A 27,991-nucleotide genomic window follows, 5' to 3' on the forward strand; every position below is an offset into this window, starting at 1 on the left:
GCGCATTACAGCTGCTGTAGTTTCTAAACGTTGGACTAATTACCTCGTTCGTTTGTGAGTTTACGTCATTCACAGCAAACATCAAATAGAACAAATATATTTCATAAAATTTTAACAAACAAATGGTTTCTACCGTGGTAATTATGTGAAATTAAGTTAATTATATCCCAACTTCAGAAGACTTGCCTTTACCTTTACAGAGCTCTTTGGTTCCTCCTATCAGTCTGTAGCTTCTCATATTGAGGTCAAAGTTCAGATCTACCATAACTGACTGACACCTGCTGGCCTCAGGTTTGCAACCAGCTTGTGACTGAGAAACCAGTAACCTCCTCCCAGATGATGACATGAACTTGTTAGTTCCTCTGTCCATTGTAGTAGCTGATATATTGTGAAAATCCGGTAGAAATGATGCACCAATCCAGTCATGTTTACATAGAAACAACGCGCTGCGAGGCTTTGTTTGTGAGACTTGCTGTCAGGATCTGTGTTTTTCTGTGTTTATTTAGAGTTTTCTGTGTCCTTACGTCTCTTCGTTGTCCTGTCCTCCCCTTGATTGTTCCCAGGTGTGTCTCGTTCTGTCATTACCCTCCCATGTATTTAACTCCACCTGTGTTCCTTGTGCCTCGTCGGGTCCTCGTCGAATGTGTGCTCTGTCTTCCGAGTTTCTGTTTTTGTTAGCGGTTGCTACCGGCGTCGAGCCCTGGCTTCAGCTCGGCCGTGCGGCCCGTTCCTAGAGTGTGTTTACCCATCATTAAAGACATCATTATTCACCTCATCTGGGTCCACAGCGTCTGCCTCACCAACCCTCACCACACCTCATGACACTTGCGGTCACGTGGGTCGGTTGTGGGCGGAGCTTGGTAAGGTCCATTGTAAGGTAACGCAAAAGAAAAAAATTCCCCATGTCCCCTAGGGGGCTCCGTAGTAACTGTGCTATGTGTGTATGTTTTGTACTTGATTTTCTCTCGCTAGGTATGTTTTAATCTTAAAAAGTAATGTCTGTTATCCACTGTGTAATAATAGTCTTTGAATGTTAAACATGTAACAGGGTTTGTTTTGAACAATAGTATAGATGTGAAGTTCATCTAAATTTATTTATTATTCAAATTAATTTTGTTTTATCAAAAGTTATTTTCATTGGTGCTCGTAAAGCTGCTGTTGGCAGTTGGTGGTTACCATAGCAACCAGTAACTGACTTCTCCTCCATCTTTTTTTTTACAAGTAACATTTTTTTGTGTGTAATTTTGCCATGTTTGTATATGTTCTTTGTATGTAATGTGCGTTTTAGGCACATTACATACAAAGGGAATGTATGAGCAGTTAATTTTACAACTGTTAACTGCTCTTTGAGAGCTATTGGTCTGTAGTTTGTTTCGGGTTATTTATTGTAGTTTATTTACTGTATAGAGGCAGACGCTGCTGGACTGATGTTGACTAACTAGATTTTTTCTCTTGTTAGGATAAATTTAGTGAACCTGAGTGAGTCTGTTGTGAAGTCGTCCATGTTGGACCTGAGGCGAACAAAGACGTTTACACACCTCTCCATTTTGTTCCAGCTGCCTTTGTTGAAGGGCTCCGCTTGGGGAACAACGTTCGTCAGGGTGAAAGTCGACACTTTGTCCGCTTTGGTTGAGGCGTAGGAACTAGAAATATGTGACCCCGGTCAAATGTTCTGTTGGATCTGTAATCCACATCACTGGCCTGGTGGTTGTAGGTTCTGTTCGTATCTCCGGGGATCATCCTCTTGACTCTATTTGGATTCTCCAGCTGGGAAAGAGTAGTTGAGGAGGGAAACTGGATATTATAAATTCAAGACATCGAACATCTTTTTGTTTATTCTCATTGTGAAATGAACGTCTTCCTCCCTTTTCTAGGGTGCATTCACAGCGGCCCTGTTTAGTCTGTTTTAATTGAACTCCAGTTCGTTTGTCTAGAGCAGGGTGCTCAAGTCCAGTCCTGGAGAGCTACTGTCCTGCAACTTTTAGATGCATCCTTACTCCAACAGACCAGGATCAGCTCTGAACAGACCTGCTAACGAGCCGTTCATTTGATTCAGGTGTGTTGGAGCAGCAAAGCGTCTGAAAGTTGCAGGACGGTATCTCTGGAGGACTGGACTTGAGCACCCCTGGTCTAGAGAGTCCGATTTGTTTGGGGTTGTGTGAATGCATAGTCAGACCAACAAAACATACTCTGGTGCAGTTCGCATACATGAGTGCTAAGTGGACCGGAGACCACTCCAAAAGCAGGAAGTGGACTATAGCACTGCACATTTGGGATAAATACAACCAAAACAAACGCGCTAGTCCAGTGTAAGAAATGGATTGTGTTCTTTTCCAATGACAAAAGCGAAATACTACAACTGCTGCAATCTGACACCACTCCATTTTTGTTTACATTTTGTGAAGGAGGAAGTTGTGCTCAGTGTCTTCTTCAGAGGTTTTTGTGTCGTTTTCCCTTCAGTGGTTCTTGGTATAGCGCCCCCACAGGCGAGGAGGGCAACAGGTTTTTCAAAGGGTTTGGTTGGTTTGACTCAGTGCAGAGTGAAAGCCAACCACACCATCTGAAAATATAACAAATGTAACTTTGATCCCAAATCGAACAGAGTCTACCGGACTCTCAGGTGTGAAAACAAGCCTACCTGAGGTTCTATCTTCCAAACGCTCTTGGGTCTCCTTCTGGAAACTTCTCCAGTGAACTTGAAAGCGGAAAACACCGGAATCCCGTTCTGCACATCGTAAAGCGTCACAAATCTCCTTTGTTCCCTGTAGGTCTGGCAAATGAGCTTGTACTGGTTCTGATCGAGGATCCTCCCGCCCTCCAGGATGCCAGGAACATGCAATGGCGTTTGGTCAAGAAAGAAGCGGTCACAGTCCGACACCAACTCCATCACTTCAGCAAATGTTTGTACGGACAGGAAGAAGAGAAGAGCTGTAGTTGGCAGGAAACACCAAACCTGCTGAGACGTCATGACCTTCAATCAGAGGAGACAAAAGTGGGTCGATCTAGATCTGTTCTGCAACAATCAAACATCATAAACAGATAACATTGTTGGTTGGTTGCATTAGACCAGTTAGCAACTCTGATCATTTTTTCTGAGGATTTACAATCTGCTGTGTTTTAGTAGAGAAAACTTTTTGAAATAATTTGATTAACAAACTGAGCTCAATTTACTGTTGATAACCAGGATAAACTGGAATGAAAATGTGTGGCAAACAAAGCTGCACTTCCTGAATGTTGTTACTGATAAAGCATCAAGTCACGAAACTTGAACTGAAGAACAGAGGCAGATCTGAACCCCGTCTACACCGGCCAAACAAAACTTACCAAGTATTTTTGGTCTAGTTTCTGGCGATAATATCTTAGTTTTGTCTCATTTCAAGTGCATTAACTTACAAGTAACTTTGCAGCAGAGATATCATGAGTCGATAATTAGTTTCCTAAATAAATATTTAATTTGAAACCCAAATATTTAGTTTGCGAATTAAATATTTTGTCAAAGTTCCAAACAAAATATTTTATCCGCAGGCTAAATTTTTCATTTGTAAACTAACTATTTAGCTGAGACTTACAAATTTAGTTGCAAACTAAATATTTAGCTTCCTAACTAAATATTTAATTTAGCTTGGAAATTAAATGTTTAGTTCTAATAGCATAACTAATATGGTGAAATATGACTTTGAAAACCCCCAATTTTTTTCTCTGACAGGCTAAATAAACCAATTTGTTGCTGTTATTATTTTACTCTATAACTTCCCGCGGCTCCGATTCAACCTGCTGCACTCTTGATTTAATGCCTGCAACTACAACTTCATTTCCCGCTGTGACCAAAATAGGAAGAAATAATATTTAATTTGTCCTTTGCAAGCTCATATGAATTCCGTTTGTTTGTTTTAAGTGAAAATTTACATTTTAACAAAATCCTGTTGCGGCGTCTTTGCTCACTATGGATGTGTTTGTCTCATTCAGTGATACTCGGCACTTTTCACTGAGAGCTAATGATCTTATCTTACCGTGAACAAATGTGCTTTAATAATGGTAGAGTAGCTAATTTCAACAGCTGCTAACATGCTAGCTAACTGCAAAACAGCAAGATAACCGCGGGTAACCATGGCAACCAGTGAGGCCGACAGTAGCTATGCTAACCGCATAGCATAGCTACTGTATGCTATGCAGTAGCTATGCGGTTGAGGACAAATAATCCCTCTTGTTTAAGTCAATATTTTCTTAATATTGTTGAAAAAGTATTAATTCCACTGGCAGAGTTTTTCCCTATAATACATTTTTCGCATGTTACAGGTGAAATAATCTGCCAGCGGAAGTACTTAAAACATTTTTTTTAAAGAATTACCGACTTAAACAAGCTCCTATATCTAGCTGAAAAGTTCAATTTTATGTTTCTGCAGTATACTTTAAACAAAGCTAGACTATTTAGCTTAGTTTCCAAAAGTATGTTGGGATGACAAAGTAATTAAAACTACAAACTGAAAATCTTGAATTGAAATATTGAATTTATAAAGTTGTAAATACGTAAATTCGTATTATCTGATCATATTCACCATGTTTTTAGTTGAAAAAGCAACACATAACTCACCGCTTTTTACCAGAGTGTGTCACGATGTCTCTGCTCCCTTTAATGAAGAAATAAATCTGAGTTCCTAAAACATGACAGGAAGTCGTGGCTCCCTCGCATGACAGAGTGAGTGGTCGGATGTTTGAGATAACTGGAAATTAACTTTAGTTTTCTCTGAAACCCGCTGCATGTCTCATGTTTGTAATTTCCCCCCGACCGTCTGGTGAAACGTTGTTGGTCCAAATGTCAAAGAAATGTCACAAATGAGACTCCGTAGAGGAGAAAATATAAAGTTTGTATTTATATGCAGTCTCTGGGTAACGGATGTGTTCATCGGTCTGGATTTAACCCATGTTTAACCGCTGAGGTCGACCTGGCACTGTTACCATGGCAACGATGATAAACAAACACACTGAAATGCTTTGGGAGTCTGTTAAAAAAGTTAATTTATTTCAGTTAAGTACATTCATAAAGTTGAAACTCATACGTTAGTTTTGAGGTTTTATGGCGTAAGGATAATAAAAACCATTATTTCACATTCAGTGCAAGTAGAGCAGTAAGAAACTGCACTGGGTTGGGGCTCCTTTGCATGAATTACTGCATGAACAGCAGAAGAGACCCAAAGCATCACTGACTGTGGAAACGGCGCGTTATGACAACATTATGTTGCTTTGAACTACATATTGTTGAGAACAATAACGTGTTATCAGCAACATATTTGATAAAGTTGTTGTTATAAAGTATAACTGTGTTATACCGTTAAAACCACTTTATAAACAATATATTGAAACAATTTGTGATTAGCAACATGTCACTTTAACAAAAGTCTAAAAAGTTAGTTTTTTTACATATTGTAACAAAACATTGTTGATATTCTGCTGTATAGCAACAATATTGTTATAAACAGTATGTCGTTACAATGTTATAAACAATATATTACAAAGCAACATTGTAACAAAGCGACATACTGTTATTGTAAAACAATGTTAACAGCAATATTGTTGCAGTTTAACCTGTTATAAACAATGTAACTATGTTAAAAATGTTATAAAGCAACAATGTAAAGCAACATATTGATGGTTTACAACTTATTGTCGTTAATATATTGTTTATAACACTGTTGTAAACAGTGTTATAAACACGCTACAAACCACAATATGTTGAAACAATGTGTGATTAGCAACAATATGTCGCTTTAAAAAAAAAGTCTAAAAAGTTTAAAACTTTTTTTATCCCAAACAAAATGTCAAAAACTGGAGAGTTTAAACTACTGTGACGCCACAAAATTCATTTAGTTAAAAATGCAAAAATTAGTTTGATATTTTTTTTAGGTTTCACTTAAGTGATATAAAAATCAATCTGTGCTGCGGTTAAACCACACCTCGACTTGTGAGTTTCTTTACTTTCAGTAAGAACTCCATCAAGTAGAAGAAAGGAAGCTTAGTAAAAACTATTTATTTCCACCCAACATGTTGAGACACCTGGCTAAACCTCCACAGTCGGCGAGCGTCGCTCAGTTCCTGTTCGCCGTCCTGAATCGGGTTCAGCGGCTGATAAGCAGATGTGGTCGGTTCCTCGACGCTTCATCGCGTTAAGCAGCGTTACTGTGCAGAATGCTGTCCTTCCGTTTGTGGTTTTAAAATATAAATATATACACCACAGAGCCGTTAGAAAGGTTACGACAGCAGGGTACGTCTCCAGCAAGGATGAGGAGGAGCCTGGCTGGTCAGGATGAAGAAAAACCGTCGTCCTCCAAAACGTCTGAGAGCTTCAGGCAAAGCTCAGAGAAAGACGGACGCTCCTCCGGTCTCTGCAGGGAGAAAAATAAAACTTCAGAAACTTCCTCCAGAAAAACAGAGCAGAATCTGGAACTCTTAAAGGGCCAGTATGTTTTTTTTCCAACCTCATTTTATACAACAATAAAGTAACTGTGTTGCTCTGTGGAACAAACGCCAAAATGGAGCCCAAAACTTTGCCAAGTATTTTTTATCTAGTTTCTAGTGCAAATATCTCAGTACTCTTGAAATGTTAACTTACAGGTAACTTTTCGGCAAAAATAGGAGATTATTGCAGTGTGAAATATTTACAGTCCAGTTAACGTAGGTGGAAGTTTTAACAATATTTACTTACTACATCGATAGTTTTACAAAACAGAAAACAGGAATGTTGTAAAGGAAATAAATACATTTCTGTTCTGGCTAAAACAACAAAATAAATTCCTTTTATCTACAACAATAAAATAAGTCTCTTGTTGCTGTTTTAATTCAAAGTTAAGGATTGAAATAACAGAACTGTCCACCAGATGGCGCTACACATTCAATAACGAATAACCATTACTCTGTAAATAAGATCTTTTATTATTAAATATATGAAAATATTAGTGCTAATTTCCATCTGCAGTCCATAAAAACAAAAATTATGCAATTAATACCATTTACAGACAGGATTGCTATACATATTGTAAAAAGTATATTCAATAAAAAGGCAGTTAAACATAAAACCTCGTCCCACTTCTGTCATTATGTCTTATTGGCAATAGTCAGAATTTCTTTTTAGATTATTTTTAAACTAAAAATATATCAGATTATTTACTTTAATACATATTGTTTTTGTTAACTCCATGTTAAAATTTTCTCCAAAGGAATGTGCCAAGTGAAAAATCCCAGCATTTAATTTGTGCCGTTTGCTCTGCAAAATGGAATCAGGGCCTGAAATCAGCGAAGCCGTAAAATGTCAGAAAAAGGCTGAAAAAGCAAATATCTACAGTTTTTCTTCCTTCCACTTACGTTGTTCCAACAGAGCTGCATGATGTCGTACAGGGCGGCCGTGGCCATCTTGGGCCGGAACAGCCGATGGCCGTTGGTTACCATGGCAACCACTTCGTGATTGAGACTTTGGTCGAACGGCATTTGGCCCTCTGTGAACACCTCCCACATCAGCACGCCTGGACACACACAAACACAAGCATGTTAATGTCTTCAAATAAATGTTCTTGTTTTAACTCAAAGAAGTTTTAACATCAGACAACGTAGATATATAAAAAAAATTAAAATCTGTTTCCAAATAATGATCAGAACCAACCCAACCCAATGTTTTAGTTTGTCTGATAATAAAATAATCTGGAAAACAGTGTTGGGAACACCATCGCTCATCTGCTAATAAAACACTTAGCTTCTGCTAGTCTAGCAATAGCTTACGCTAGCTTTAGCATTAGCTTAGCTACCATGTTGGTTTATCGTTTTAGAGTTAGCACAGTTAATGTTGACTCATTTAAGAGTGAGTTTCTCAGCTCTGTTCGGGTGTTGATGTGTAAATGTGTTGCTATGCGGTTTGAACACCCTCACCGTACGACCAGACGTCCGACTTGCTGCTGAACTTGCAGTAGTTAAAGACCTCAGGCGGAGACCACTTCACAGGAAACTTGGCGCCTTTGGTGCTGGTGTACTGGTTGTCCAAGACGTATCTGCAAGAGGAGCGTTTAATGACCGCGGATTTGTTTGAGTGATATGACAATAATCAGAATATAGAGTCATACCTGGCCATGCCGAAGTCAGAAACCTTCACCACCATAGCGTCGTTCATCAGGCAGTTCCTGGCCGCCTTCACAAGACAAACAGCTCATAAATGAACCAGCAGCAGTGGTTGCAAAGCCCCAGTCAGAACCAGTGAAGAGACGTACCAGGTCTCTGTGGATGAAGCTGTTTGCCTCCAGGTACTCCATGCCCTCGCAGACGTCCAGGCACATATCGAGCAGCGACCCGAGGCTGAAGCTGCCGCGCCGCTGCCTCAGGTAGTTCACCATGCAGCCCTGCTGCATGAACTCTGTGACGATGTAGATGGGCCTCTGCTGGCTGCAGACGCCGTACAGCTGCACCAGCTTGGGATGGGACAACTTCCTGGAGAGACGGCAAGAGAATGACCGGACCATCGTAAGAAAATCCAGGTTTTGTGTTCATTCACATTCACCCTCGTTAGTCTGCTCTAATTGAACCAAGAGCATTCGGTTCAATCGTCTGTGGAAGCGCAAATGGACTCCGATACAAACTCTGGTCCACTTAAAATCTCTGTCTCGGTTTAGCTGAAGTGAACTCTGGTTCATTTCAAATCCATATGTGAACACCAAGCGAACCAGCGCCCGCTCCACAAGCAGGAAGTGGGCTACAGCACAGGGCATTCTGGGTAAATACAACCAAAACAAACACACTAGTCTGGTGCCAGTGGGAGAAATGACTTGGAGTCTTTTGCCAAAGATGGACAAATGCTACAATCGCTAAAAATCTGAGGCTACTCCATCGTTGTTTACATTTTGAAAAGAAGGAGGTTACGCTGAGTGGCTGTATTTCCGTTACAACTTTGTCGATATTCCGCTAACGTAAAAAAAACCACTATTTCGGAATTACTGTGTTTCTGTTAAATAAGAGACAAAATTAAAATCACACAAGTGTTTAAATCATGTCATGTCATTAAAAATATGCCACTGCATGTTCCAACTACTTCCTGTTGTCTTTTTCGTGGTTTCCGCCAGTAGTAACATCAGGTTGTTGATCTTTTGACTCGTACGATGCAAAAAAGGAGTTTCCATTGGAGGGTAGCAAAATAAACCAATTTTGACTTAAAAAACACTTCATCATAGCGCAAAAACATTTTAGAAAAAGAAATTACTTTTCCATTAAGCAAAATTTATTTTCCCACCCACTTTGGAAAACACTGGAAACATGTTTCCAACCCAACTCAAATCTGTTTGGTTTTTTTTTTAACAAATCTGATTATTAAAAATGTTTTTAGTTGCAGTACATTTCACTAATCACTAGATGGCGACAATTTAAGAGTACAGCACTCTAGTAATTCTAGTTTTGTTCGTTTTCTGGTCCTTACATCATGAGTTTGGCCTCTTCGATGAAGTCCTCCTCGTACATGGCGCCCTCCTTGATGGCCTTGATGGCCACCTTGTGCTGCGACCTCCACATGCCGAGCCTGACTTGGCCGTACTGACCGCTGCCCAGCTCCTTCATGAAGGTCAACTCGCTCGGGTTGATCTCCCACATTTCTGCAGATACAACAGATCCAGGGTTAGACGAAGAGCAGGTGAAGGTAAAAATACTGTAAAATATGTCAACTAAAGTCTGAAGTAAAGGCCTTCAGGGCTTTAGAAAGATTAAAAATAATCTGGCGGTGCTACTCACCGTAGCTGAAGCCCGCCGTCGATGGACCTGACTTGTCCTGCTTTCCTACAGGATATCTGAGCCTGGCTGCAAGACCTGAAGAAGAACAAATTCACACATAAATTATCTGCTATTCAAATATTTAAAGGGGCAAAAATTAGTATTTTCCAGCCACATTGTGCCATTTTATAAGCTACGTCCACCCAGGCGTTTTGCACAGCTGACTTGTTGCCATGGAGATTGAAGGATTTCTCAAGCAGTCATGAAAGAATCAAGGGAGTAATGTTAAATATGATGTAAAGCTAAAAAAAAGTCAATTTTACATGATGCTGCCCTGTAGAGAATTAAATCCTCTCTGTATCTCACGCCAGATTGTGTTAAAACTTTGAGTTTGATTAAACAGCTTTTCAAAGAAAGAAAATAATTAAACATAAAGCTTAGATGTAATGTTTGTGTTTAGTATTGGTTAGCATAGCATGGGTTTACATAGCGATAACATAGGTTAGCATCGGCTAAGCGCCATTCTGCTGGGTTTTCTGTTACCGGCTCCGTTGTGGCTGTGGTACTCGATGAGTTCAGGGATGGAGCTGAACAGATGTTTCTCAGCCAGGTAAAACTTTTTGGGCGTGCATTGCGTCTCCTTAATGTGATAATGTTTAATCATTGGACCTCCTTCCCTACAAAACACAACAAAACAGCAGATCAGAGGGAGGAATAGAAACAAATCCATGTTAAACTGAACCGGACCTTTTGGTCTGTAAGCAAAACACAAGGTGATGAGGAAAACTATCACTGCACATCTATTGCTATGTGTTATAACGGCCTAGTCCAAACCTAACTACAGCTGGGAATCTGAGGTAGACATTGGTGTTCACAGATGTTTTTTGCTCATTATAACTAAACTTTGGCTATGTTGTAAAGAAAAATGGTTGAAATATTGAACTGGTCAAGACAAAACTTCTTTACTCAACACAACTGAGGTTTGGTTTAATTAACATATTTAATTTAAATTTAAAAAATGGCCTAAATCCAAGAGCCAGCTTGGAAACCCCTGATTTCCAGTCAAATCAGGGGTTTAAATATATCTAAAAAGCTAAATATTAATTAAATGAATTAAAACAGAAGTTTTGTCAAGAATCTAAAACGGACAAAACCAGCAGAAACCAGTTCTTTAAAAAGTAAAATCAAGGCTAACAGGGATTATTACCCAGATCCTGCTTTGGTGTAAAGAGAGACGGTGTATGTCGACGGATGGCTGGAGTCTCTCACAATGAAGGCTCCTTCTTTGTCCTGCAGGGGGCGACAAACACAAACAAACCAAAAATATGGCTTATTTTTCTTTAACAGATAAACTGATTGATATTTAACTGATGAGACTTAAATCAAAGCTTTAAATCAGTCAGATTATGAAGGTTTACGTTTGATAAAAGAAGCAGAAAATAAATAATAATAAACACTGACCTCCTTCCTCAGCAGCTCCTCAGCCATGTTCCTGTTTACTCCTTTACTGTACCATCTGAAACAAACATTATAAGACTTTTATCACTTTTACCACTTAATCTGAGAGATTACCTTATATTTTGTAATAAATGTCAACCTAAATGTGACTTTTATTTTTTTTTAAATGCATGACAAATTCAAAATAAGTGTTAGGTTCTTGTGAAACAAAAACAACTGCAGGTGAAGTTGGTTTAGGTTCATATTTGTAGCCTTTACAGTAAAACTAGCACATTAAAAGCACATTAGTCATTTAGCTGCGCTGTGACTTAAAAAAAAATCAACCTGAGATTTACGAAACTGGACGGCAAAAAAACAACACATTTTATTTGTAAATAAATCACTTGTTTGCAAATTCTTGCAGCAAATCTAAAATATTTGAAAGAAAATCCAACTTGGAAATCTGAAATATTTAGCACAAATGCTACCTGACGCCTTATTAGCTGCACTTAGCAAACCAGCCAATCAAGGAGCTGCATTTGCTTTTTCCCTGGCTCTGATTGGCTGAATCCTCTTAGAGCGGAAATGAAATAAACCGTAAACGTTAGCTTCTGCGTTAGCGCTAATGGTTTCTACTGCCTGTATTACTGCTTATCAAGGTATATTTGGTGTTTTAAATATTAAAATATGCCATTATAAGAGTTTTTAGAGGATAACTAAAGTGTTTGCAGGCAACTATGGTTCCTACTTATACCTATAAAAGAGAAAAACGTTTTAGCAACAAGCAGGAGGTATGAGAGAGTTAGCTTATCTTGGGCTAGCTCTGTAGCTACTCTGCTTCAGATTTAACTACTGGACAAACTCACCGCTTTACCTGTCTTTCTTCTTCTACTACTATCCAATTCTAAATTATTTGCAAACAAAGTTATTGCTAACCTTGTTTTTGTCTCTTCAAGCTTTCATTGTGAAGGGCCAAACCTAAAACTTTAAATATTGGGTGAAAAGTAGAAACAAAATATTGTTTTTATAGCATCTCTTGGTTTTATCCTGATCAGTTAATAAAATAAATTCACACTAAAAATTTAAGAAAAACGTTTAGGATGAGAGGGAAAATGCCCTCTCATAATGTTAATAAATAATAAATTTGAACAAAAACCACATATAAAAAAACTCTTGGCACTCCTGCTGTTACTTCTACATCAGCTGGAAATAAAAATAAGTTTCAGTTTAAGTAGCAACAGACATCAAAGTGAACTTTTACATTCATTAAATAAACAAAATCTTCTTAGTCGATCTCCCTTTCACTAAATTTATGATCAGTGCGAGTTAATAAAGTTAATGACTGATGAAACCTGCAGACATTTAGATGAAATCAGCAGCAGGTTTCAACTTTGAACTAGGAAATAATTAAGCCACTTACGCGAACTCCACCAGGTTCCCAGACGTTTTCTCCGTCACGTAGTTACTCGGGATGTAGCCTTCCTCCCTGAAACAAACCCAAAATATCTAGTTTAAAAAGTACAAACAGTGGGAAAACAATCTACATTATTCTGCACAAAGTAATTTTTTTACATATTTAACTGAAAATTGGATTAATTTAACCACCTTTCCTACTGAGGCGTCCAGCTCTTTACATTGAGACAATACACTGCAAAAACATAAAACCTTGCCAAATATTTTTGGTCTAATTTCTATTGCAAATATGAAATGAGACAAAAATAACTTATAAGTAGCTTTTCAGCAAGATAAAGGAGCTTGTTTTAAATCAATAATTCCTTAATATTGATAAAAATGTCTCGTTTCATTAGTAAAAATGTTTTATCATAAGTGAAATAATCTGCCAGTGAAACTACTTGCTTTTAATCAATATTAATGAATTATTGATTTAGAACAAGCTTTCTATATTTTACTGAAGTTTCATGTAAGTATTTCAAGTGTAGTAAGATATTTCACTTAAAACTAGACAAAATTACTAGGTAAGAGTTTGTGGTTTTGCAGTGCAAAAACACCTGGTTCTGACTTTTTGGTGAAAACCAGGTAGATTTCATCGTCTGCATCCATAACAACAATGTTCTAGTTTTACATTGACTAGCTTGGGTCAGCAGAAGAACATGTTAGTGTAAAGCACTTAAATATTTAAGGTGCTACACAGTTTACTTTCCATTACCATCCCTACTGTAACACAAACTGTGAGCACAAATAAGTACGAAATTAAATTTGTCAAGGGATAATGTGACAGGAACTGTATTCGTGACATGAGCTACTTCGCTGAGATACTTTTAGATCATCAAACATGCACATTTTTTATAGTTTATAAATATATCATGCTTGGTGTAGATGGCCTAAATCAGGGGCGCCCAAACGTTTTGAGACCAAGATCTACTTTTTCTCTCACCAGCCGGCTGAGATCTACCTCATGACACGGAGACATAAAAACTGTAAATTAAACTCTATTGACTTATTTTATATGAGAATTTACATCAGTTATAGCAGAAATAATAAAGTGATAGAAAACCTAATGCAGTTTCTTCCTCAGTGAGATTCTGACACTGGGAGGAGGTTACTGGTTTCTCAGTCACAAGCTGGTTGCAAACCTGAGGCCAGTCAGTCAGTTATGGTAGATCTGAACTTTGGTTTGTTTGTTAACATTGTATGAAATATATTTGTTCTATTTGATGTTTGTTGTGAATGACGTAAACTCACAAACGAACGAGGTAATTAGTCCAACGTTCAGAAACTACAGCGGCTGTAATGAGCCACAGCAAAGGGAAACAAAGGTAAAATAACCCGAACAGGTGATCAACTCAAAACCACTCCTACCTTTTTACTCTCTCTCTCTTTGTAGTTTAAGCACACCTGTTACCGTGGCAACCGCCTGCTTCCCGCAAGATGAGCAAAGATTGCGTTAAAAACATAACATTCAGTCCGTTACCATATCAGGTTTCCAGGCTTGATATTTATTTCTGGATTATTAACAAGCCTCATGATCACAGCGATGATTAATCAGCTCATTTAAACTCCTGCTCTGCCAGTCAGTCGGTCTTTGAGTCGCTTTTTTTTTGTTTTTTATTAATGGAACCGAAACACACTGAATTGCGCAACACCTTGTTGAAACAATAATTACTGAGATTATTCATTTTAACACGTTTTGTTGATTTTTTTTATTATTTTTTCTTTAATGAAGCTACAAATGTTCAGGATCTTAGTGGATATTTTGATAAGCCTGTCAGAAGAGGAAGTTCTGGTCTCTACATCCTGGTTTCGTTCAGTTTGTCACCTGTTGCCGAGATCGACTCAGAACCTTCCTGCGATCGACCGGTCGATAAAGATTTACAGTAAAAATATTTAGATTTCTTAACTGGAAAAATATGACCCCGGATTGCTGATGATTTTGGCTCACAGAGCCAAAATGGCGGACCGTTAACATGCTTTGCGTGACCTCTGCTCCAGTGTGTGACCTCTCACCCGTACTCGTTGCGCGCCCTGAACCAGTTGACGTCACATTTCTCCAGGATGACGTACTCTCCGCCGCAGACCAGCTTCAGGTCGTGCGGCTCCATCCCTGGGAAGTCGTAGAGGGCCACCACCACTTCCTCCTCCTGCTCCTCCTCCTCGTCATCCTCCTCGTCTTCGTCCTGCGGGACGGGAGGAGGACGGGGCCGGCGCTGCGGACAGCAGGACGGAGAGTTTGCGTCAGCGTCTCTGATTCATCGGCTGCTGCTGCTCGTTTTGTTTACTCACCGTGTTTTCCTGTTCAGGAATCGGAGGCAAAGGTTTTCTGGAAACTAGAGGAAGAGGAACAGAAACCGTCAGTGAAGCAGAAAGTTTCAACGTTTCTGTTTCGTCTTTCTTGGCCGGATCACTGTGACCTTTGACCTCGAGCCGAATGGTTCTCAAGAAGCTCTAAATGTTACACTTATGTAACATTTTTACATCCTCTCAACTTTCTGTGGATATGCATAAAATTGCACCACAGTTGACTAAATTACATGACTGATTGATGACGGCGCGTCACCCTGAACAGGAAGCCAGGAGGCGGGGCTTACTGTCTCCCAGCAGGTTGTACTCCTCGCAGCCCGGCGCCTGTTTGCCTGCCTGGCGACAGCAGAGCCAGAGGCCCTCCAGCCAGAACTGGGGGTGAAACTTCAGCAGCACGCCTGCGTTGTGTTGGATCTCTGGAAGCAGCAAGAAGAACAAAAAGAAGATGTGAAGGAGAAATTAAGAATAATATAGGATTTTTCTGCTGTTTTAATAATTTTTTGCCTTTATGTGATCAAATTAAGTAGGTATAAATTTAGTTTTATGCTTAGTGTTTGATGTCGAAACGGATAAATTGACCGACTGCAGTGGATCTGTGTTAAAAAATCAAACCAGATCAGTCTGCAGACAGATGGTCCACTTCCTGCCAAGTGAGCGCTTTGAGCTAAAAAGAAAAAAAAAGCGACAGCGCAGTGGAAACAGTGGGGGCTGCAGAGGAACCGGTCCCAGAGTGCGGCTCAAAGTGTGAAAACGTTTCAGGGTAACACCAGAGTATCCGCCCTCAACGCCATGATCATCAGAACGTGATCAAACAGAAACATTATGGAGGTAAACAGAACCTCATCCGGTCCAGTAGCTGCAGAACAACGGCGTCCATTACTGTCCAACACCAGGGAGATTAAAGGTGACCCACTATGCTTCCTAACAAACCAAAAGTACCTGGTAAGATTTTGTACTTTCTTTTTTAGAATAGCTCTACGGCCTATACAAAACATGAAAATTTATTTTTTGTAATATATCATGTAGAAGGAGCTTCTTTAAGGTGTCTTGTCACTTTAAATCAAAGGAAGCTGCTGCTGGCCACGCCCCCCAAACTCCAAATTTACACTTTGTTTTTAGAAGCAGATGAGACCAAAAAGGGAAAAAAATGTGAATTTTGCATAATAATTCCCCTTCAAACCCATTTCTGATTTCCAACAGCAGCCTGGCAGATTATTTAATTGATCAAATATCTCAGATAAAATCTACAGGAAAAAAAATCCATGAAAATGTGAAATTTTCAATTTCAAACTCCAATGATTTGGAGTTAAATTCTGCAGAAAAATCCAGTATTACAGAAGAGCTGATGACAGCCGATGGGAAACAAACTGATGGATGAAAGAGTGAATTTTCTTTCTTTATCCAAACCTGGAAAACACTTGAATCAACTTCCAGACTTTTCCAGGGAACCTTTACCCCCCGGCATCCTCCAATGGTTTTAAACCACTGGAGGCGGCCATCTTGGTTTTTCTCATGACTCGTCTGCTAAACTTTCAGTTTGACTGGTTCTTGTTTTTATTTGACCCACCATTTTTGAGCATCAGGACCCACAGAGTTCTGCTCTTCTGACTGGGAGCGAAAACATACAGCGTGTTGGTATCGTACACAACCTGGACACAAACACAGAAACATTCAGGAAGATTTGATAAGATGTGGTGAGTCTGTTGGTCCAAACGTTTGGTCCAAATCATCAAGTCTTGACTGGAAAAGGCCTAAAAATGTTCAGCAATAAACTAAACATGCAATACTTTAAACAACTACAGTAGTCAGACTTCATGTTGGAAAGAGATGTGTAAATTATTATAGCTAATTTTTAAAATAAATACTTCTAAAACCAGTTTAAATGTTAAAAGTCATTCTTTCATTTATGGAATGTTTTAGGGTTAGAAAGCAGATTAATGTGATTCAGTAACGAGATAAAAATCCTGGAGAAAGCGACTCAGCAACAAACTGGGAAAATAAAGGTTAAAATGATAAATCCAGTTAAAGATTAGCATGTTTACGGTCGGTTGGTCTGACCGGGAAGCAGTGAAGGATGGAAAAAGGACGTTTGTAGGTAAGAAGTGTGTGGGAGTAACTGCAGCTCCTCTCTTCAGTGAGCCGAAACGCTGATCTGCAGGTTAAAGCAGCTGCAGCTCGGCTCTGCCAGCGGCAGGCTTTCTCTGATTGTTATCTCGGCGCAGACACATGACGCCTTTTCATCTCCAAACGCGATGAGAACATCAGTTTTCTTCGTGTTTTAGCAGAATGCAGCGGCGCTGCGTGTTTTTGTTTTACCTGGAACGGATATTTGTTCTGGCAGGGGATATTCCCACCTCCAATCTTCACGATTTCCACACATTTGATGCGGCTCAGCTCCACCGAGCCCCTCTTGAACTTCTTCTGTTGATGGAAAAAAATGCGTCAGAAATGCTTTTTCTGTTTCTTCACAACAACATGTCACTGTCAGCCGACAGACACTTTGGTTTCTGAGCTTGAGTTTATCAGATGAGTAATGAGCAAACGCTTGTTTCATTTCTTTCTTTTTTTAACTTGATGATGATACCTAAAAAAAACTGTCATTTCCTCTAGAACAGTTTTTGACGCCTCACTGTAGAGACATGTGGGCGTAAAACTGGATTTCTTTCAAACCAAACTGCAACTGTCACTAATGTACAGTAAAATAAAATGTTTAGATAAAAATGGAATCCTTTTAAATCTACATGAATAATTTCTGTATGGTTTTGTATTAGATTAAGGGTTAAAATAATAGTAAAGTTGAAGCTGAATCTTCAGAAACACATAAAGACGATTATAAAATCAGTCTTCTATCGCCTTCCAGACCTCTCAGGTTCCGGTTCTGGTTCTGCTCTGCATCCCCAGAACCAGAACCAAATATGGAGGATCAGCATTCAGCTTCACAAATCTTCACAAATCTGTCTCAACAAACCACAAATCTGGAAGAAACGTCCAGAAAACTGCAAAACAGTCAAAACACCGAGTGTCTTTAAATCAAGACTAAAACCCAGCAGTAAATGAAACATTGACCAACATTTTGAAGTGCATTTGCTTGATGAGAAACACTGCAGATACACTGAAAACAACACAAATTCTTACCAAGTAAATTTATCTGGCTTCTACTTGAAATATCTAAAGACAAAACTAACTTAAAAGTAACTTTTCATAAAGAAATAGTAATTTTCCATCAATATTAAGGAATTATTTTACTTCAAAAGCTCCCATTTCTTTCTGAAAAAATACTTTTAATTTAGTTTTGTCTTCTTTTAAGTGTAGGATGATATTTGCACTAAAAACTAGACCAAAAATACTTGGTAAGACGTTGTGTTTTTGCAGTGTACAGGCTACATGTAGGCCTGTCATGATAACAAATTTACTGGACGATAAATTGTCCCAGAAGTTATTACGAATAAACAATATTATTGTTGTTTTGACACCATTTTTAAGTAATGTAATGGTGATGGGATAGTAAAAAAAGCAATAAACTTTAAACTGTAATGAAAATTTAACACTGGAACTGGAAGACATTTTAAATATCCAAAGTAAACAAACAAAGAAAATTGTCCTTTAAAAAAAAAAGAAGTTAGTTGAGACCAAATCACCAGACTGAAGACTTTTTTTTTATCATTCAGTTTTTTGTAGAAAGAAGCAATAAATCATGGAAATGGAAATTATTGATTCCATTTAAATTTCTCATGCGATTAATTAATTTATTTCTTACTGCGACAGGTCCAGCGATATGTTACCCAGATTTCTATTCAAACTGAAATCCTGTGTTTGAGTGTAAAGCTGAGCTGCCACCATGTTGTTGTTTTTAAATAAAAAAAGAAGGAAAACATTACAACCTCTGGTTTCCCTTCGTAGTACGTCAGCCTGGTCTTGGTGAGGACAAACACTCGCTCCTTGTAGTTCAGCGGCGACGTCCTTTTCTTCTGCTGCGAACGCTTGATCAGCGTCTCCTGCAGTAGCGGATCGGCACTCATTCTGGCTCCACCTGCAGCATCTGTCCGTCAGTCCATGGCGCTACGCCGCGAAGGGACGCAGCTGGGCTGAGAGGAAATGCAACAGCAGTGACTTTAAACATCAAAACTGGCCTAAAGACGCATCGTTTCTGGAAAAATATTTTACATTTACAACCAGAGATAAATTAAATGTCTTAAATTAAAGCATGTCCATGCGTTAGAGTGGCCTAGTCAAAGCCCAGCTCAAAATCCAAGTGAAAATCTAAAGGAAGACCTAAAAAAAGTGACGTTTACATGGTATTGTGAAAACAAAAACAGGGAAAAACGATGAAAATGGTAGAAATATTTGCAATAAAAGATTTCTTGCAGCTGTAAAAATGTAAACTTTCTCAGATAAATTTTTTTTTTAAATGCTTTGAAAACCACGTCCACTGTCGCCACATGCTTGCTTGGGAGGAAGAATAAACCTCCAAATTAATGAGTGAGTTTCCTTAGAAAGAAAACTTGTTACCAGTTGGAGAATAAACAGATTTTACAGAATTTATTTTCTATTATTTGTATATAAATTGAAATTTATTTTGTTAGTTTGTAACCAGCTGCTGTGAATCGTGCTGCTCACTTTCACTGAAACTTGTTCCTCCAAAATTAGTTCCACAAAAGCGAGACAAATGGGTCATTCATTCATAGAACCGGGTCGGAGTGACCAGAAAAGCCTTTGAGAGGAAATCGTTCTGCACACAGAGAGAAAAGGAAGAAACAGAACCCGGCTCCGGAACCAGAACTCTAGACGTTTTGCTTAAAAGTCGACCCGGTCCATATTCGGTTTCAGCTTCTGGACCGGTTCTCACTTCCGTCTGTGTTCTGGACAAACGCAGCTACTAGAAGTGGGACGTTAATCTGCTTTGATTTTTAACAATTTCCTCAAAAACAGTCACATTTTGGGAGAAAATTCACAAACCTTTCTAGAAAATGTGAAACAAAAATATTGTCAAATATTACAAACAATCACGACTGTTGATCTGTCACCATAAATTTTACTGGATGGTAAAAACTCCCAGAAGTTACTGCAATAAACAACAATACTGTTATTTTGAGACATTTCTGAAGTCAAATAATGGCAATAATAATACAACAATTATACAATAATAATACGACAGCGTATCAGGGAAATTCTGGATAGAGAAAAGCTGTAAATTTTCTCAAAAATAATTTTTTTTGCCAAAATAATTTTAGCAAAATTATTCGAAAATTTATGGACTTGATAAGTCAAAAAAGTGCAAGAAAAAAAATCTGAAATTTTGAGGTTAGTTCCAGAATGTTTTTTAGAAAAAGTTTTTTTTTAACTTGAAGTTTTTTCTCCAAAATTTCAGAAAATTTCTGAAATTTTCTAGAAAATGTTCAACTTTTCAAACTACTAAATTTCCTGATAAATTACTGAGATTAGTCTCACAATTTCAGATTTTTTTCTAGCAAATCTTTGACTTTTCAGACTCAGAAATTTTATATTTTTGTCTAGAAAATTTTGTAGATTCATGTTAAAATATCAGTTTTTTGACAAAAATTATTATTTTTTTCCATCTACAACGGCTCTCTATGCAAGCAGATCCTCCCAAAGATCAATAAACTTTATATTCTAACAAACATTTAACACTGGAACTAGAAGACATTTTAAATATCCAAAATAACATCAAAAACAACAAATAATGGAGACAGAAGTCTGTAAACTAATTAATCCTTCATAAAAAGGGCAAATTGAGACCAAAGCACATTAACTAAAACTGCTCTAAATGCACCAGAACTGGACAATCAGCCATTTTTCATCTATTGTCCCTTAAAAATCGGGTCAGTTTTTAATCTTGAAATTCCTCCATTTCGGCTTCAAAGCTGCAAAATGTCCCTGAGAAAATAAACCTCACTAATGTGGTCACTGATTTCCTCCTTAAAGATGTGAAAATGTTCAACCACATCCTGGGGGGTCAAAGGTCATGAGTGCCAGGTGAGGAGGATGAGTTCACAGACCCAACCAGAGGAAAGGTTTTCAGTTTAAAGTCACTTTTCACACATTTACTCCAGATCCAACAGAACCAGTCTCACTCCAACAGAACCAGTCTCACTGCAACAGAACCAGTCTCACTCCAACAGAACCAGTTTCATTCCAACAGAACCAGTCTCACTCCAACAGAACCAGTTTCACTCCAACAGAACCAGTCTCACTCCAACAGAACCAGTTTCACTCCAACAGAACCAGTCTCACTCCAACAGAACCAGTTTCACTCCAACAGAACCAGTCTCGCTCCAACAGAGCCAGTTTCACTCCAACAGAACCAGTCTCACTCCAACAGAACCAGTTTCACTCCAACAGAACCAGTTTCACTACAACAGAACCAGTCTCACTCCAACAGAACCAGTCTCACTCCAACAGAACCAGTTTCATTCCAACAGAACCAGTCTCACTCCAACAGAACCAGTCTCGCTCCAACAGAACCAGTTTCATTCCAACAGAACCAGTCTCACTCCAACAGAACCAGTCTCACTCCAACAGAACCAGTTTCATTCCAACAGAACCAGTCTCACTCCAACAGAACCAGTCTCGCTCCAACAGAACCAGTTTCACTCCAACAGAACCAGTCTCGCTCCAACAGAGCCAGTTTCACTCCAACAGAACCAGTCTCACTCCAACAGAACCAGTTTCACTCCAACAGAACCAGTTTCACTACAACAGAACCAGTCTCACTCCAACAGAACCAGTCTCACTCCAACAGAACCAGTTTCATTCCAACAGAACCAGTCTCACTCCAACAGAACCAGTCTCGCTCCAACAGAACCAGTTTCATTCCAACAGAACCAGTCTCACTCCAACAGAACCAGTCTCACTCCAACAGAACCAGTTTCATTCCAACAGAACCAGTCTCACTCCAACAGAACCAGTCTCGCTCCAACAGAACCAGTTTCACTCCAACAGAACCAGTCTCCCTCCAACAGAACCAGTCTCGCTCCAACAGAACCAGTCTCGCTCCAACAGAACCAGTCTCACTCCAACAGAACCAGTTTCATTCCAACAGAACCAGTCTCGCTCCAACAGAACCAGTCTCGCTCCAACAGAACCAGTCTCACTCCAACAGAACCAGTTTCATTCCAACAGAACCAGTCTCCCTCCAACAGAACCAGTTTCACTCCAACAGAACCAGTCCCACTCCAACAGAACCAGTCTCACTCCAACAGAATCAGTTTCATTCCAACAGAACCAGTCTCACTCCAACAGAACCAGTCTCGCTCCAACAGAACCAGTTTCATTCCAACAGAACCAGTCTCCCTCCAACAGAACCAGTTTCACTCCAACAGAACCAGTCCCAACAGAACCAGTCACACTCCAACAGAACCAGTTTCATTCCAACAGAACCAGTCTCACTCCAACAGAACCAGTCTCGCTCCAACAGAACCAGTCTCGTTCCAACAGAAACAGTTTCATTCCAACAGAACCAGTTTCATTCCAACAGAACCAGTCTCGCTCCAACAGAACCAGTCTCACTCCAACAGAACCAGTTTCATTCCAACAGAACCAGTCTCACTCCAACAGAACCAGTTTCATTCCAACAGAACCAGTCTCACTCCAACAGAACCAGTTTCATTCCAACAGAACCAGTCTCACTCCAACAGAACCAGTTTCATTCCAACAGAACCAGTCTCGCTCCAACAGAACCAGTCTCGCTCCAACAGAACCAGTCTCACTCCAACAGAACCAGTTTCATTCCAACAGAACCAGTCTCACTCCAACAGAACCAGTCTCACTCCAACAGAACCAGTCTCATTCCAACAGAACCAGTTTCATTCCAAAAGAACCAGTCTCCCTCCAACAGAACCAGTCTCCCTCCAACAGAACCAGTCTCACTCCAACAGAACCAGTCTCACTCCAACAGAACCAGTTTCACTCCAACAGAACCAGTCTCACTCCAACAGAACCAGTTTCACTCCAACAGAACCAGTTTCATTCCAACAGAACCAGTCTCACTCCAACAGAACCAGTTTCATTCCAACAGAACCAGTTTCACTCCAACAGAACCAGTCTCACTCCAACAGAACCAGTTTCACTCCAACAGAACCAGTTTCATTCCAACAGAACCAGTCTCACTCCAACAGAACCAGTTTCACTCCAACAGAACCAGTCTCCCTCCAACAGAACCAGTTTCACTCCAACAGAACCGGTCTCACTCCAACAGAACCGGTCTCACTCCAACAGAACCAGTCTCACTCCAACAGAACCAGTTTCACTCCAACAGAACCGGTTTCACTCCAACAGAACCAGTTTCACTCCAACAGAACCGGTTTCACTCCAACAGAACCGGTCTCACTCCAACAGATCCAGTCTCACTCCAACAGATCCAGTTTCACTCCAACAGATCCAGTTTCACTCCAACAGATCCAGTCTCACTCCAACAGAACCAGTTTCACTCCAACAGATCCAGTCTCACTCCAACAGAACCAGTCTCACTCCAACAGAACCAGTCTCACTCCAACAGAACCAGTTTCACTCCAACAGAACCAGTCTCACTCCAACAGAACCAGTTTCACTCCAACAGATCCAGTCTCACTCCAACAGAACCAGTCTCACTCCAACAGATCCAGTCTCACTCCAACAGATCCAGTCTCACTCCAACAGAACCAGTTTCACTCCAACAGAACCAGTTTCACTCCAACAGAACCAGTCTGACTTGCATAATTTCCACTGGATATAAAATGATCCAAAATGAAATTAGTCAACATTACTGATATATTTGCAGATGTTACTAGACGATAAATCGTCCCAGAAGTTTTCGCGATAAACGATAATATTCTTGTTTTTTGACCATTTTCAAGTGAAATAACAGAAACTATGGAATAATGATTTCAGAATATGTTCTTAAATATCAATAAACTTTCAATTCTGATGAATGTTAAACACTGGAACTGGAAGACATTTTAAATATTCAGAATAAACAACCAAAACTAACAAGTAAATTAAATTATAAAGTATCTGCAAATAAAACTGTCAGTGGTAAGAAGTTATTTGGAACTAAAACATCAGACTGAAGATTTTTATCTTCCAGTTCTTGGTAGAAAGTGGAAGATAAAAGCAAATGGAAATTATTGATTTTGTTTTAATTTATCATGTGATTAATTTATTTATTGCGTCAGGCCTGCTGCTGACATTGTAATCTGTGCATCATCTGCATAGATTTGACACATAATCTTATTTCCTGTAATAACCTGAATTAGCATAAATATACACTGCAAAAAGACAAAATCTTACCAAGCATTTTTGGTCTAGTTTAAAAATCTAATTACACTTGAAATAAGACTAAACTAACTTATAAGTAACTTTTACCAAGATGTAGGAGCTTAGTAAGACTTTGTGTTTTTGCAGTGTACTGATTAAAAAGTCCTGGTATTGAGCCTTGCGGGACTCCGTATGTAATGAGACGTTACCTACTGAAACAAATAAATCCCTGTTCTTCATGCTAAGGAATTCTTAACTTAAAACAATCTCTTAAATCTCGGTGGGAAGTTACTAGAAAGTTTGTGCACTTCACAAAAAAGACAAAAGTAGAAACTAGATAAATATGAGAAAGAGTGGAACAGGAAAAACATATGAAATCTGAAAAAATATCTGTAAAAATCTAAATAATTATAATAGTAATACATATTGAATGTAAAACGTTGTATTTGCACATTGTGGATTACATTGTTTGCAGATGATATTGTGATGTATTAGAGAGTTGAGAGAAGAAACTCTCACCGTAACAACATGTTTGTAATCTAAATCTGAATTATTTTGACATAGTGAAGCTGCATATTTTATCCCAACAGAAGAAAGAATGTGATGAATCGACTGTTTGGCTTCCAGCTCAACGCGATTCCAACGTCCATCAGAGCCGCTGATAAGAGAAACTCGATTATTGCTTCCTACCTCAGAGAAAAATGTCATTTCTAGGTTTGTCAACATCAGTTTTTTTTATTCAGCGGGATAAAAAAAGAAACTCACTTCCTCAGATCAGCAGCAGCCTCTGCAGCATCAACATTTAAGACTTAAATTTAACTAAGCAGAAGTTGTTTCTTTCGCAGAATTGATGTTTGCTGAGAGGAACTGAGTGAGATTGGGGTTAAAGAGACAACAGCAATGAATCAGAACAAACGAGCCGCTCAGAACCGCAGCTCGGGTCGGCAGAGACCCGGCAGCAGCTCAGAGCAGGTTGGAGGAAAAGGAAATGCATTTTTAAAATCCTGCTTAAAAACAGTTTCCTACAGGAAGAAACTGATAACAACAATCAACCTTTAATTCAGCAGGATTCCCGTCTCTCTTTTTAAAAACAAACCAACAGCAAAGCCTTTAAAACTGTTCTGGACCAAACTGTGAATCTGTTTGGGTCCATGCCAAGATGTGAAACGGAAATTACTGTTGCATAACAACATTTACTCATGACTAACTGGAGTTGGTTTCAAGAATTTCTCCAGAACTTATGACTTATGATTTCTGAAGGAAGTTTTACCTTTTCAATGCAATTTGGCTGAAATGTGCAAAACCTCTGCAGAAAAAAGCTGAAATCTTAACATTTAAATGGCAATCTTAAATTACATCAGTAATATAATATAATAAAATTATTATTCATAGTAAACAACATGGTTACACAGTTTTTAAATGGGGACTGCATTCATTCATTCATGAAGGAAATAAAAAACTATCCAACCAAACGTCGGTTTTCATGAAAACTTAATTGCTCTCTGAACTGGAAAACCAGTTGCGCAACAATTGGCAGCAACGGTTGCCCTCAAGTTATTTCAGGAACTCAAGAGTTTAAAGTTGTTAAAATTGTTTCAAAATTTGATTTAAAAAACGTTATTTATCCTAAAAGGTAATTAAATGTTGCTATAATCTGAGTTTCTTCAGATGTTGTGGACGGCTGGAAGGATCTCCAGTAGCAGTCAGTATTGCAGCGATTTTGAAGAAGCCTCTGACTGAAGACAGTCTAAAGACTTCCTAACAGCTCAGTGTTCAGACGGTAGACGTGATGTTCCAAATAAAAAGTCCAGGATGACATCATCAGCTGTTAGCTAGCTCTGCTAATCCTCTTCCTTTGCTTTTGCTGCTCCTCTCTAAATGTTTCTGCTTCTGCATCCAAGAAGCTCCTCTTAACTCCTCCAGGTCAAAGTTCAGATATTATTTAATCTTTTGACATGCTAATCAGCTGCTCCCAGTTGTAAAAACAACACCTTGTTGCCACGGTTACGCATTATAACAACGGCTGAAAGTGAAAAACGAAGAAAAGAAAAAAGATTGTTCGGGCTGCACAGCGTCCAGAACCAGAGGGAGTAATGGTCCCTCTGTGGTCCAGATGCTTTCTGGACGTCTGAGTGTTTCTGGACTTTAGTCGCCATCTTACCTCAACGCTGGTTTGGAAACATTTCTTCACCTAATTGCTGAATCCATCGTTGGAAAACTGGATTTTGCACTTTAGGCTTTTTTTTTTGTTTAGTTTTAGATATGAATGATGATTTGAAACTTTCAATATGACAAAAATCTGGAAAAACTGAACAATTATCCAAGACATGTGTCAAACTGAAGGCACGGGGGCCAAACATGGCCCGTTAAAGCTTCTTATGTGGCCCTCTTGACTCTCAATCAATCAAATCAAATAAAATCAAATCAAAGCAGTTTTTATCTTTATAATACCAAATTTTAAAATGTGAAGATATATTAAATACTAAAAAGTACTTATTGCAGCGATTTATTAAAGTTTTAACAGATTTTTTATGGGTTTTATCAAAATATTCTGATACAAAATGGGTTTGACACCCTTAATTTAAAAGATTAAATATTTAAAATACTGAAATACAAGCGAACATGGGAGCAAAATGAGGTAAAATATGTCATAATGAATCTGTTTATCGATGTAATTATCGTTCTGTGGTGGCATCCATCTTGGACCGGACATGAGCTAATCACAGAAACCTGAGTATAACTGAAGGTTCACCTAAAACCAGCAGATCCGCTCAAACATCACGTCCTCCTGTGACGTCATCAGCAAGTACACCTTTTGTTGTTTTTGTTTACACACTTTTTTAAAAAAAAAAATCACATTTCCGTCATTTATTGTGAAGGAAATCCAGACTTCCTCACCAAGCTGCGTTTATTTTTAAAGTTAAGTATTTTAAGTTATAATTGCTTAATCGAAACAAGTTTTTGATTAAAAACATTTAAATAAACTGTCTATGGAAGTCACGGTGCGCAAGTTTCGCAAATTGATTGACTAAAACGTGTTTCCGACGGCATTTGAACGCAACACCAGCGTGATCGCACCTGTCCTCAGGTGTTCACAGTTTACACTCAGATCAGCAGAAACAGAAAAACACAGTAAAGCTCGTTCTCTACAGCCTGGATCGATATCTCTCTGATTGATTATGTCTTTTTCATTGATCAGATCGAGTGATTATTAAAGTTCTGACTCTGACTTGTTTGGGTTTTCCACGCCGCCAGAGTCCCATCAGAACCGAACCGGCCGCGTTTTCTCGGACTGCGAAGCGGTAAAAATGTTCCGTCTTACCTTGACGCGTCATGCTCCGGGTCGCAGCCGAACCTCTGGCCCCTCACGACGCCGATGTGAAGCAGCAGGGTTGAGGAAATGAAGAGGGAGGGAAGGGAAGGGGGCGGACACGCCGCGCAGCGCCGCGCCACGCCACGCCACGCAGCGCAGCGCAGCACGAAACCAAAAAACACGGAGAGAAAAACTTCCTCCTGCTCACAGGCGCCACCGCAGAGTCACACAGAGAGCAGAGGAAACAGGTCACGGCGTGAAACTGGAGCTGGAATGGAAAATCTGTGAAATTTACACAGAATGGAGATTCACTGTGAAGAAAATGTTATAAATTTACCAGGAAGTCAAAGTTTGATGGAGGATTTTAATCATTTATTTAATTAATTTCTGCTGAGAAATGATGTGGTTTTCTGGACGGATTTAACAAATAAAATTATAAAATTATATCATAACATTCTTGTATTGTTTTGACTTTATTCTCGTATTGTTTGCAATATT

The 27,991-nt window shown here is 39.0% G+C and overlaps 1 protein-coding gene across 1 annotated transcript; it reads right to left on the reverse strand.

Annotated features, from left to right (window-relative positions):
* Nucleotides 1-4,998: 4,998 nt before the first annotated feature.
* On the reverse strand, nucleotides 4,999-27,638 carry tec (tec protein tyrosine kinase). The gene is made up of 18 exons (XM_032584074.1): nucleotides 27,503-27,638; nucleotides 18,810-19,013; nucleotides 17,245-17,349; nucleotides 16,496-16,577; nucleotides 15,216-15,344; nucleotides 14,911-14,954; nucleotides 14,635-14,834; nucleotides 12,590-12,655; nucleotides 11,194-11,248; nucleotides 10,940-11,022; nucleotides 10,276-10,409; nucleotides 9,754-9,828; nucleotides 9,446-9,617; nucleotides 8,250-8,466; nucleotides 8,106-8,170; nucleotides 7,915-8,033; nucleotides 7,357-7,514; nucleotides 4,999-6,380 (listed from the first exon to the last, which is right to left on the reverse strand). Exons 2-18 carry the CDS (start codon nucleotides 18,945-18,947, stop codon nucleotides 6,297-6,299), a joined length of 1,926 nt encoding a protein of 641 aa, XP_032439965.1. The 5' UTR covers nucleotides 18,948-19,013; nucleotides 27,503-27,638; the 3' UTR covers nucleotides 4,999-6,296.
* Between the last annotated feature and the right edge of the window lie 353 nt (nucleotides 27,639-27,991).

This window comes from Xiphophorus hellerii, chromosome 14 (assembly GCF_003331165.1).
Source record: "Xiphophorus hellerii strain 12219 chromosome 14, Xiphophorus_hellerii-4.1, whole genome shotgun sequence".
Taxonomy (NCBI): Eukaryota; Metazoa; Chordata; class Actinopteri; order Cyprinodontiformes; family Poeciliidae; genus Xiphophorus; species Xiphophorus hellerii.